This window comes from Bufo bufo, chromosome 2, assembly GCF_905171765.1.
Source record: "Bufo bufo chromosome 2, aBufBuf1.1, whole genome shotgun sequence".
Taxonomy (NCBI): domain Eukaryota; kingdom Metazoa; phylum Chordata; class Amphibia; order Anura; family Bufonidae; genus Bufo; species Bufo bufo.
Window position 1 is genome coordinate 612,421,855 of NC_053390.1, and position 13,554 is coordinate 612,435,408.

The following is a 13,554-nucleotide window of genomic DNA, read 5'->3' on the forward strand; positions in this document are numbered from 1 at the left end:
GAAGGGTGTAGGGACCCTCAAGAAAGATTGCTGGCGGGGAGAGAATAGAGTCAGGCGGCCAGGCGGTTGGGTAATCGATTTGTGCACCTTCGGCAACGTATAAAATACGGGGGTGATTGGGTGATGGTTAATCACAAATTCGCTCAACTTGGCATCAAAGATTCCACTCTCTCTAGCTGTGTTCACAATAGTTTGCAGCATTTCTTTAATGCGATAGACTGGGTCAGTTTGTAATATCTGATATGTGTCAGTGTCCCAGGATTTCAGATATGTAATATTCCTTATCTAAAACAACTAGGGCTGGCTTAAATATAAGGGACTTATCATCCAATAAATGATCTAGAGCATGTTTTTCTTCTACAGTCAAATTGTGATGTATACGGAACTCTCCCTGCTTACATTGATGCAACAATGTACCCACGTCCCGCTGAACCAGATTAATGAAAGTCTCAACTGGGTGATATGCTTTCGGCGGTATGAAAGTACTTTTAATTTTCAAATTAAACTGTTTTGCAGTCAGTCTATCAGTAATAGGTAAATCACCCAGTTGAGAAACATCCTGTCGATTTGCAATCTATATACTCCAATGTCCCTGTGGGGGAAACTTCAATGAGAATGAAAGACGGGCTCAGTAAGCACAAGTCCAATTTACTACTCCCCATACCGTATCATTTCCATCAGCAGAAACATACTATAGCACAATTACGTTTCCAGATTGTGGAAGGTGTCTCATTACCCCGTCGGGGAGGTGATAGAAATAAATTGTTACTCAAAAGGGAGGCTTACGTGATCCATCGGTTACAAGGGATGGAGCCAAGAGGCCTCAATAGTGACTATAATGTATGTGGTTTCCTATGAATTGAGTATCTAATGTTTATTTATATACTTTTCTTTTTTAGCGGAGCTGAAACACAACATCATTATTCTAATATAAACTCCAGGACTTTATTATGGCGATTTGTATGGTCGACCTACCGTCTTTACATGTATTGGTCCATGCAATTTTTCTATATTGTTTCACTTGGGGGGCGGTGTTTCTGCAATGACGTCATTTCCTTTGTATTTTTGGCGGTCTATTTAAAGGAATGATTTGTAGATATATGTATACAGTCTGACAAAGGCACGTCCTGTACCGAAAACGCATCACTATTGATACGTGACAAATAAATCCAGCATTCTAAAAAGCTCCCTGGAGTAAGTGCCGGTCCTTTCTACATCACTATTTCCTGGGACGCCTATCCACGGACACGTGCACCACCGCGCCATTACATCGCAGTCCCGACCGGTGAACATTATATATGGCAGAGCAAAACGGTCAGCTTCAAAGAGACTGAAAGGAGCGGCAGACGCATGACGCTCCTTTCAGCTCCATTCAAACACACAACTGCAGTGAGGAGGAACAGGGGGCTCCAGACTCCTGCTCTACTGATCAGTGGGGGTCCCTGGCCACATCAATCAGCTAGTCACTGCAGATAGATATAGCCGGCTGCTTTTATCTTCAGCAGTATTACAGTCGTCTATTTGATAAGTGGACATTCTGAATTGGTGAGCTGACCCTGTCTACTGGCTCACGGAGAGATGGCACCATGGTTCCCCAACAGGAATTGTGCTAAACGGACAACCCCTTTACTTGGCTCTTGCCATGTACAACGCATTATCTCTATATAAAATAGGACAAAAAACATGTAGCGGGACTAAAAAGGTTCTCCATGAAGGCTTACTCCTCTTACGAGGCAACCACTTCTCACGTCTGATATGGCTATCTGCCCTTCCTGTTTGCTATGCACATGTAAGCTTTATGACTACTTTCAGCACTTTCATTCCCTCACATAATAGCAGAGTGACCTTTGGCCACCAAAGAGAGCAACCAGCAAAGCGAGGCCTCAGGCAATTTCAGAAATAGCAAAGGGGTCTTTCACTGAACTCTGGGGCCGCTTTGTTAAACTTACATAGTTAGCATAGCTCTGCAAAACCCATAAATTATCTTGTTCCTTACAGGCTGGGACGTCAACAAAACAAGTGGTCTTAATAGCTATTCGAGAAAAAAAAAAAGGCTGACATGATAAAAAAAAATGAAAGGCCACAATAAAACATGAGTCCGATTAACTGGAATTTATACTAATTTTACCACCCACCCAAATGTAAGCTCAGGCAGAGCCTGGCTAGCAGGGTGCAGGAGCACAAGGATTCAAGGATAGCCTAGTTGTTTCTTGTTTGTTCCAGTTACAAATAAGTAGTAACTCCTGGTTTGGGACATCAAGTTGTCACTGCTTATCTGTGGGGCACTGTGGAGGCTGGGAATGGAGGAGAACTCTGGTTCTATGACATTACAAAAACATGACCGGTTTCTTCCACAGATTCAGGAGGGATGTAGAGATGGTCTCGGACAACTCCTTTAATACATACCTGTAAACATTTTAGTGACTGTTCTGCTCTGTTTGCGGGCTGAACATATAAGAAGTAGCCATGGTGGAAAGAACTCATGATGTGTTGCTAAAAGATCAGCTATGGTTCCCGATAAACCAGATGGTCGGTGTTCGCCTTCTGTAATATTGCATCCTTCATCAACTGAATCGACCACCAGCAGAAGACTTTGAGGAGGAGCATCCAAGGCCAGAAGAGGGAGAAGAACACACCTGTAGACAGAAGAAAATGATTACATGTCCATCTCCAAAAACTCAGCTTCTTTTGTTCGCACTTAAAATACCTGATAAATATGAAAGAAAGTAAATCATCTCTGGTTCACTTTAAGTAGATCTTTAGTTGAGCAGGCTGGTTAACCTGAGGCATACTTAGAGATCCTCAAAGTGTTCGGCTACTTTCACACGAGCGTTTTAGTTTTCCGGTATTGAGATCCGTCATAGGGGCTCAATACTGGAAAAAAAAAAAAAAAAAAAAAAGAAAACGCTTCAGTTTTGTCCCCAGTCATTGTCAATGGGGACAAAACTGAACAGAACGGAGTGCTCCAAAATGCATTCCGTTCCGTTTAGTTCCGTTCCCATACCGGAGAGCAAACCGCAACATGTTGTAGTTTTCTTTCCGTCCTGGGATGCAGAGCAAGAGCCCCAATGCAAGTCAATGGGGACGGATCCGTTTTCTCTGACACAATAGAAAACTGATCCGTCCTCCATTGACTTTCAATGGAGTTCATGACGGATACGTCTTGGCTATGTTAAAGATAATACAAACGGATCCGTTCATAACTGATGCAGATGGTTGCATTATCAGTAACGGAAGCGTTTTTGCTGAACCCTGCCGGATCCAGTAAAAACGCTGGTGTGAACGTAGCCTAAGATTAGCCACCATAAATCAGTATCAGTCCTTTATCCAGGTCAGGTCTCTTGCCATCGCTGGATGTTGGCTTTAAAGGGAAGGGGGGTTCCAGGCTCCTCTGATTGATGACCTATCCTCAGAATAGCTCATTAATATCTGATCAGTGAGAACCCAACACCCTGCACCCCCATAGACCATCTGCGGCCCCTGATGCTGAAACTAGCACTTTGAATGGAACAGGAAGTACAGCTGAATTCAAGGTGTAGTGGTCGTGCGGGGGTACTACAGCTCCCATTCACTTTAAAAGGAGCTGATCTACAGTAAGCCAGCATCGCTGTCTGCTGCTTCTTCCATGTAAAGTGCTTGTTCCACATACAGAGGCTGCAGGAAACAGCTGATCAGTGGGGGTGCCGGGTGTCGGACCCTCACTGATCCTGAGGATAGGTCATACATATCATGAGCCTGGAAAGCCTCTTTAACTGATACTAGACTACCTCCATTGAAAACCTGACTTCATCAAGTTTAGGCCTTGGTTTTGCAGCAAATATTTCTGCTACTGTACTCCTAAGAACATGCCCTGGTGACGGGGTGGATTATATACAGAATTTCAGCACAAGAAACAAGTCAAATGTAAATATCCAGCTAAAGGGGTCCTTCAGGGGGTACTATTAGGATAGGCCTTTTGGGAATTGGTAAGGGCGAGCACAACTTCTTCAGTTTTTACTCCCATTCTGAGACTAATAATGTTTTGCCACCTTGACAATCCCATTAAAGGGAATCTGTCCGAAACACCCCCCAAACTAGAGTAAGCGGTGAATAGTGTAGGTGATGCCGAGTCCGGTTATGTCATTTTTATCTACATGTTCACTTGCATCCTGACACTGTGCTCCGACAAACCAGCAGTAAAATGCACCGAAAGGACTCCTCTTTGAGTCCTCTCCATTATGTGTGCGAGCTCAGGAGTCCTCTCAATGGATTTTACTGATGTTTGTCAGGGTACAACCTCTGAATGTGAGCGAGTAGCAAGAGAAACAGGACATAACGGGACTCAGAATCACTTATACCATACACCACTTACTCCAGTTTGGGGGTGCTTCGAAGCTGACCGATTCCCTTTAAGATACACACAAGTGGAAATTCTGACGTCCATGTCATAAGCATGTGGTTGTTCTGACTCTCCCCCAATGACAGATGCCAGTGGAGGAAAGGATTAGGTGTGTTGGATTATTATCAGGAGTAGTGAGATTGCAGACTTTTATTCTGTCGGATTGTGCTTCTACAAGTGCCCTTGAGACGGTGCTTCACTGTGACCTACTCGCTGGATTGAGCTTCTTCACAAGCCTTTCCTCCTGCTGTAGTGGTCTCCTGGATTGGAAGCAGAGAGCACGTCACAGTGAAGTGCCACTTGCAGGCAGGTGCAGAATAAAAGGTCAAACTCACACTACTCCTGATAATAAAAGCTCCACGAAAGGTATGCATGTCTGTTCTCCTACTTAGTGCTATCAGCAGTTTAGCATGGTCAAAACTGCTAACAGATTCCCTTTGACGTGACATGGCAGTCAGGGAACATTTTATTTCCCTCTCCCCAGTGGAAACACATGTATGCTTAGCTGTGCTAAGAGGAACCTCATTCGGCAGACAGTTACTGAAGGTGAATGGGGACATTTAGTCAAAGGATATATTTAGTACATTAGGGGTGTAGGGGTGTCATTACGGAAAATAGCTTTTGTGGACTTCAGGTAACTTATTTGCTCTGTAATATGACACATCACACGTGCGCTTGTAAAATACATTCATTTTAAGAAAGATTGGCTGGGATGGGGTAGAGGGGGATTTTTTTTATCTTTCACTTTCTGGGACGGATATTCCAAATTATATTGTCATTTCAAGCACTAAACATGGCATGTTTCATTACAGAAATGATCAGCCTCATAGTCCACGGAAGTGGATGATAAGTATTTACTGAGCGTGGCAACTGGGAAGTAAATATAACTTGGGAATAGGGGCTTTCTTTCTCTACTCCTAAAAGACGATTTCCTGGAGTACGATCAGGATAGGTTGTCATCAATATCCTGGCACCTCCACCAACCAGCTGATTGAAGAGGCCAAGGCGATCTAGTGAGTGCTGTGACCTCTGCCTAGGACAGTGACATCACATTCTTTGGTCACATGCTCTAGGTGCTGCTCAGTCCCATTTAAGTGAATGGGCCTAGGCCGCAATGCAAATAACTTTTTGGAGAAAAATAAAATTCTAATTCTAAATCCAGTTATGTCCTGGTGATTCTAGATTAAAGGGGTTGTCCGGGTTCAGAGCTGAACCCGGACATATCCCCATTTTCACCCAGGCAGCCCCCCTGATGTTAGCATCGGAGCAGTTCATGCTCCGACGCTCTCCTTTTCCCTGCACTAAATCGCGGAGGGCAAAGGCATTTTCTGGAGTTCCTGTGATGAACCAGGCTCTCCATAGGGCTGCCAGGCAGAGGCTTCCACCCAGCAGTGAGCCCGGTGACGTCACCGGCACTTATGGGGAGGCTAGGGCAGCGCTAAAGCCCGCCCATCAGAGCCGGTGACGTCACCGAACACACTGCTTGGCGGAAGCTTCCGCCTGGCAGTATTTTATTGTGAATAAAAGAGCCCTTTCCCTGCGCAATCCAACGCAGGGCAAGGGAGAGCATCGGAGCATGAGATGCTCCGATGCTAGTCTCAGGGGCTCTGACTGGGTGAAATTATAGGTAACCCCTTTAAAAAAAAATAGTAGAATTCTACAGTACATCTATACAGTCTACAAAAGTGAGCAGCATTTCTTTCTTGTAGCGCTGGGGCCATGGAGTACAAGCATAACCCACAGGGGTGCATTGTACTGCAGCGCAGTTGGTTATTGAATGCTGGAGTACAGCGCACCTCTTAATAAACTTGGCACATCTTGAGCTGTCTTCAAGACAGAAAATAAAATCTACACCTGCTGACTGAAGGTCATATTGGAGAAACGCCCAGCATATCCCAAAACCAAACACAAAAACTATTTAAAGTACAAGTTTTATTAAATGGATATGAACGACAACATGAACAATTCTACCTTTCACTTATAATTGGGTAGATGGATACCTTGCTGATTTAATATATATACTTTGGGCTGTCTTAAAGCGGTGGTTTTGGCAGTACAATATTGATAATCTATCCTCAGGACAGATCACAGTATCTGATTGGTGGGGGACCAACTCCCTCTTATCAGCTTTTTGAAGAGGCTGTGGCTCGCTGGCAAGTTCTGCGGTCTCCCCACAGCGCCATACACTATATAGTGGCTGTGTTTGGTATTGCAGCCCAGGCCAATTCATCTGAATGGAACCGAGCTGCAAATAGCCCATTTGACTGTTGAACATGACATCACTGGCCTTGGAAGAGGCCACAATGCTCACCTGAGGGCTGTGGCCTCTTCAAACAGCTGATTCATGGGGGTGCCGGGAGTCATTAATATTTTACTCTCAGAAAAACCCTTTTAAGCCAGAAAATCTACATCTACCGTGAGTGGGGATAGATTTGTCTCTTTTTTTGCGTTTTCTAGGTTAAAACCTCAGATTTGGTGGAAGCTTGTTGGGCCTGTCCTTAAAACCCCACTTTTTGTGATAAAAAAAATAAATAAAAAAAATTTGCTGTGAAAAGTCACAAATTATTGTGCAGATATGACATGCACCATAATGTGCGGCAAAAGTGGCACAAATCACTGTATATTCCCCCACCCCATTCCAAATTGGAGAAATGCTAAGGGGACAATTCTGCACGTCTATAGCTGCCTTACGCCTCATTTACGTACTGCATTATTTATCCTCCACTTCTGGGGAAAAAAATTCTGGGACGTCTTTAACTGGTTGACCATTTCCGTTCAATGTTAGAAAAGGAAAGGCCAAAGTACTAGAGGACTTCTCATACTAGCTTCCAGTCCTACCAACCCACGTACATTTCCAGCAAAGTAATACCAGCTACAAAACAGACTAAAGAGTTAAACTCTGACCCTATATCCAGATAGTCCAAGCTACCAGTGGAAAATTTCCAGCCTGGGACATGAGTGAACTGTATACGTAGGAATAGGAAACCTCCCGCAGAACTCTATACAATAACATTTTGCGCACAAAGATGGAGAAAAGCGCCCGCTTCTCAAAGCCATTCTTGTTCCTGCTGAATATCATATCCAGGTTACTATGGCTAAATCTGCATCAATACTAAAGCACACTGCGAGAGGCACAAAGCAGTGAAAGGGCCTTGTGTTCACGCCGAGCTTTTACAGACACTGAAAGACTCATAGGGACTGTAGATGGGACTCGCTTTTATCACTGCGCTTCTATTCATCCCAGGTCACCGGAACAATAACTGCGGGGGCAATTCATAACTTATGGTCACATCAGATAGACTCCCATAATATCACCAATACTACATTTCTTAAATGGATCTGAAACCCAGCAACTCCAAAGGTGCCGTCCAGTTATTTTTAGGCCGAGACTACATGTCATGCGGTCAAAGATGGCAGCATCACAAGTCTATACTGCAAAATAATGAAAATGGATGTTGGAGGAACCACGACTCAACAGTCACAAGAAATCCGACCTTGCCGCGTCGGTGAGTCACAACGCCGCATTCAGCTCCCTTCACGTTGCGATGTAAAGTACAATTGCTTTGAGGTGCTGCAATGTTTGACTGTGAAACGTATGTCGCGGCCGGAGTCGTTGTGTAGCGCTAGCCTTAAAGGGGTTATCCCATCATACTGATCACTGTTAAATCCGTTAACGATTTGATTTTGTAAATATATTTGATTAACAAATTCCCACCGTTTAGGATAAAATTCATCCCCACTTACCCCATTGTTGTCATTCGGTCTCCCCTGGTTACGGCCAGCGCTCTTCTCCGGAATCCCGGTGGCCGCGCTTGCGCAGAAGACTCCTTTTCTCCCGGCTGGGCCGCTCGCTGTCCTGAATGCGCACTCGCGATGGTGACTTCTTCCTGGCCAGAATAGTACAGAGGCGCGAACACGCACGCCGGCTCTGTACTATACTGGACAGGAATAAGTCACCATGGTGCATGCGCGGCGGCGTCGTGCGTGTTCAGTCCAGCGCGCGGCGCGGCCGGGAGAAGACTTCAATCAAGATGAAGCCCGTCCCCAGCCAGAATCCAGGAAGTGAATGGCGCGCTGGCAGTAGGTAAGTATGAAAAGGCGAAGTAGGATAACCTTGCTGCGGTTTGCTTTGCGGTATGGGAACGCAACCAAACGGAACGGAATGCATTTTGCAGCACTCTGTTCTGTTCAGTTACGTTTTGTCCCCATTGACAATGAATGGGGACAAAACTGAAGCGTTTTTCTCCAGTATTGACATCCTCTGGCGAATCTCAATATCGGAAAATGTAAACGCTAGTGTGAAAGTAGCCTAAATCACCAAATGTGTGCTCACTCTCCTTTTACATTGACATGTAATATATTGCTCAATGTAAAGCTTGACGATTAGTCAAAGTGAATTCAATCGCTGTTTTAAGTCAGCACAATTCTGGATCTGTCCAGAACGGTGAAACCGATGTAAGGTTCTCTCTTACAGCAAGAGAGAAGGAAAAAAAAAAAAAAAAAAACTAGATCCGACAATACACCAGCCCAAAAGCGTTCGATCAACAGCCATCTTCCCGATTCTCCCATACATGTGCATGCTCAGCTTCACTGCTGTGAGGAGAGAAAGCCTCCTTGAGAACAAAATAAACGGAGCCATTGAATTCAAGATGCCCAATACTGATCTCCCCCGACATCAGCGTTGGTGGAGTCATGAGGACATATTCACCAGAGGGTCGTCCAAACTTGCCAAAAATGTGCTGGTTAGGCCATCATAGATTTAATGTGTATGGCTAGCTTAAAGGGGACCTGTCATCAACTTTATGCAGTTCTCACTGAGGGCAATGTAACGGGCAATGCGATTTCAGCAGTGGTGTGTCTTTCATAAGCTAAAAGTAAGTGGTTGCCAAGAGGCAGCATCATAATCATTGCATCTCGGGCCTGGAAAAAAAAGTCATGGTTAATCGTGAGATCCCACTCTCCCTTCCCACCTCCTGATCATTGACAGTCTTTTCCTTGGTTTTCTCCCTCGGAGAAACTGCCCATCATCAGCGGGTGGGCAGGGAGAGTGGGATCTCATGAATAACCGTGACTCTTCTCAGACAGCCATGACTCTTCTCCAGGTTCGGGCTAAATGACAGCCCGCGATGTCTGTCACTACTTTATGCCTCACTCACATGTCAGGGTTTCCAGTAGTGATTTTGAGCCAAAAGACAGAACAGGTGCAGATCTCTCCCTTATACCTTATCCCTGAGGAGACTCCAGTCCTGGTTTTGGCTCACAATGACTGAGAGAAATCACTGACCAAAACACTGACGTGTGAATGAGGCTTTAGAGAACCAGACATCAGCTATATGCTGAGCTCACTGAGGGCAACAAAGGCTTTTCTGCTGTTTTTGAAGCCAAAGCTCCTGGCTTTGGCTTCAAAAACTGTATGAATGTGCACTGGGGTCCTAAGTTCGAATCCGACCAAGGACAATATCTGCATGGAGTTTGTATGTGTTCCTAGTGTTTGCCTGGGTTTCCTCCGGGTTCTCCGGTTTCCTCCCACACCCCAAAGACATACTGATAGGAACCTTAGATTGGGAGCCCCAATGGGGACAGTTGGATGCTAATGACTGTAAAGCGCTGCGGAATATAGTAGCGCTATATACGTGCATAAAATAAATAAACCCACCCTATGGGTAGTCCAATTACTCCGACTCAGAGATGGGAAAGCTATGAGTTTCTATGTAATCAGCCAGACCTTGTTAGAAATTCAAACCAAGGATCGTCCATACGTTTTTAATAAACCAGATTTGATTTTCAAAGCCAAACCGCACAGTCCTAGCCCGACGATCATCTATTTTTCAGCCAACCAATACTTGACAAAAACACTGTGGAATTTGGGAGCCAGACAGATAATTCAGATTTTCTTTGAGTGACTCCACAACAATAAACTTCCCAAACATGAATAGAAGACGACCCAAAAGGGTACCAACAGCAAGTTTCATGGCTCAGCCTAAGGCCTCCTGCACACGAACGTGCCGTGCTGCGGCCCACAAACACCAACCGTGGGGCAGATGCAGCGGATCGCGGACCTATTCACTTTAATGGGTCCGCGATCCGCAAAAAGATAGGACATGTTGAAGGTGGGCGATATGGCCTAAAATCTATATTGCGATATAATTTTAAGCATATCCGATATATTCAATATTTCGGGGGGGGGGGGGGATAAACTTTTTTTACTTTTTATTTAATAACTATTAGCCTCCTTAGGGGCTAGAACCCTTGTCCTATTCACCCTACTAGAGCTCTTTTAGGGCGAATAGGACTTCACACTCTCCCTGCTGCTCTGTGCATAGTACACACAGCAGCAGGGAGCTTACCATGGCAACCAGAGCTACAGTAGCAGCCTGGCTGCCATGGTAACCGATCGGAGCCCCACGATTACACTGCTAGGGCTCCGATCAGAAGATGCCACCCTATGGCTACTGCCACCAATGATTTAATTGTGTGGAGGGGGGGGGGCGCAATTAATATAATAATTAGAACAGGGGGAGTCGAAGGGAGGGGCTGTGGCCACTGCGCCACCAATGAATATAGTGAATATGCCTGAATACAAACATAGCCTGCATGTGCTGGCCATATCCCATACCTGGCCTCTATTACTGCGCGCCGTGACCTGCCGCAATTAACCCCGGTGGATTACAGCGTGCAGTCATAGAGGCCGGGTATGGGATATGGCCGGCACATGCAGGCTATGTTTGTATTCAGGCATATTACTATATTTATTGGTGGCGGAGTGGCCACAGTCCCTCCCCTCCTCCTCCTAGTCTGTTCTCATTGGTGGTCAGCGGCAGCCGCACACAGTGGGGAGGGAGGGACTCCCTCCTTCTCCACTGTGCCGCCTCAGGAGAACATGGTGCGCGCCGAGAGAGGCGCATGCCATGTTCTACCGCAATATGGTAATATAAACTAAATATCTATCGTTGGCCAAATTTATATCATTTTTATTGCATATCGTCTATATCGCCCACCCCTATGTTCTATCTTTTTGCGGAACAGAAGTACTGGACGAAACCCCATGCAAGCATTTCACTGTGCTTCCGTAGGGTTCCGCTCCACATCTCCGGATTTGCGGACCCATTAAAGTCAATGGGTCCGCATCCGTGATGCGGAATGCCCACGGAACGGCGCCAATGTATTGCGGATACGCAAATGCGGTCTGCAATACGGCAATGGGCAACTTGGTTGAGGCTTAATACAAGGGGCAGCATTACTATCTGGCAAAATTATGTCAAGAAACAGTCATAAATTATAGCTCAAAACGACCCCAGCTGGGCTGGCATAGTTTTGATCTTTTTACAAAAAGGGCATCACCTCTTAATAAATTTGGGGAATCTCATTCCAGCGCACATCAGGCTCGGATTGGCATATGAAATGTCAGTCCATCTCCGCTTTTTCTTAGGCTACATTCACACGACAATGAAAAACAGCGGTGTTATGGCCGTTTTTGTAACAGCGGTCAAACGCCATTTTTACAACAAATTGAAGTCTATGGAGCTATTCACATGGCCATTTTTTTAATGGCCAGTGGATAGCTGCCATCAAAAAATAGGATGTCCTATTTTTGGCCATTTTCAATCCTAGGCATTTATTTAGTCATTCTCAATCATGCTGGGAGAGCATAGTGACATCATCATGTTGGGAGCGCATGTCATTCGGCAGGTCCATCGGCGACTGCCTCAGCACGTGCAAGTGGAGGGTAAACTTTTTTTTTTTCCTTAATTAAAAACAAAACAAAACTAAAAGCACATTATTACAGATGAGGACCGCTATGGGGGCCACTATTGAGAACATTATGTATACTGCAGGGGTTGGGATTTTATTAAAAAATAAATGATCCATTTTAAAGGCTGTTAAAAATGGCCAGAAGGCCAAAAAATAGGTGCAAAGCTGACTGAAAAATGGCCATGAAAACCTGACAGCGTGTCCGTATTTCATGGTCGTGTAAATGTGGCTTTAAGGTAGCCTTAGGACTTTGCTGAACACATGGCCAGCTTTGGATTTACCTCACTGGGTTGCGTGCCACGTCTGAGGTGATTTGTGGGATGAAATCTAATCATGGGTTCCCTTCAATGTGTCTTTGAATAGGGAGAGGCTCTACAACAAGAATCCATTTTTGTGTCTTGATGATGACTAACAAAAAGCCAACAGCTAAATAAAGATCTAAGTGTAAATCAAAGCCTGAAATCCGTCTCATTTCTTTACAGGGCTCAGGTAGAAAAACGGCTCATATTAAAATGCAAACCAACGGGCACAATGTTTATCCTGGGCAGAAGCCAAGTGAAATATCCTGTTCCTGTCTCCTCCACGGTTAATATTTAGGACATGACATATGCCAGCCGTTCTATTTTTAATGTAAATGATACCTTCCATCTTCAAACAGGATTAACAAATGATAATAAGACTTCCCTCGTCATATTCTGGCTCTGCCACACAAAATGGCTGCTGTAAGACAGAACAGTAACAAAAAAGCCAGGCTATACAAAAAATGCCCTTCACTTGAGCTGTAGGATCTGACTGGCTTATTAACGCCTTAAAGAGGACCTGTCACCTCTCCTGACATGGGATGACAATCCTGGAGCATCTTATGACTATGGGGAGATTTATCAGGACTGGTGCTTTCTACGCCTGCGCTGCCAGAGGATGCGCCTAAACAGAAATCTATGACAGGTTTGAGCTTCATTTACACCACAAATACTATACGTGAACCCAGACTAAGACCTTTATTTAAAAAATAAATAAATAAAGAGAATTTAAATTAAACTCTCAAGTACATTATCCCATAGAGGTATACACCTTATAGAACTGTAAGTATCCCCTATTTTAGACCTCATGTGCCAGCCGGGCCCATGCTGCGGACCGCAAATTGCAGTCCGCAATGCACGGGAACTGACCGCAGGGCCGCCGCAAGTGGACACTTTAAGGGGGTCCGCGATCCGCATGGCAAAAATATAGTGCATGCACTACTTTTTTGCATGGAAGCACTCCGATCCGCACCGACCTTCTGGATTGCAGACCCATTCAAGTGAATGGATCCACATCCGTGATGCGGATGCCCGTGTATTGCGGACCCACTGTTTGCAGGCAGCAATACGGCCACGGCTGGGTAACTGCCATGTGCATGAGGCCTTATTCAGACGTTCCCAGAA

General features: G+C 45.1%; 1 protein-coding gene across 1 annotated transcript in view; it reads right to left on the minus strand.

Annotated features, from left to right (window-relative positions):
• Positions 1-13,554, minus strand: part of ANKRD50 (ankyrin repeat domain 50) — a 74,530-nt gene that overhangs the window by 40,054 nt on the left and 20,922 nt on the right. Inside the window, exon 3 of the mRNA XM_040418426.1 lies at positions 2,407-2,636. Coding sequence (XP_040274360.1) covers positions 2,407-2,636 — 230 coding nt within the window. The remainder of the gene's footprint in view (positions 1-2,406; positions 2,637-13,554) is intronic.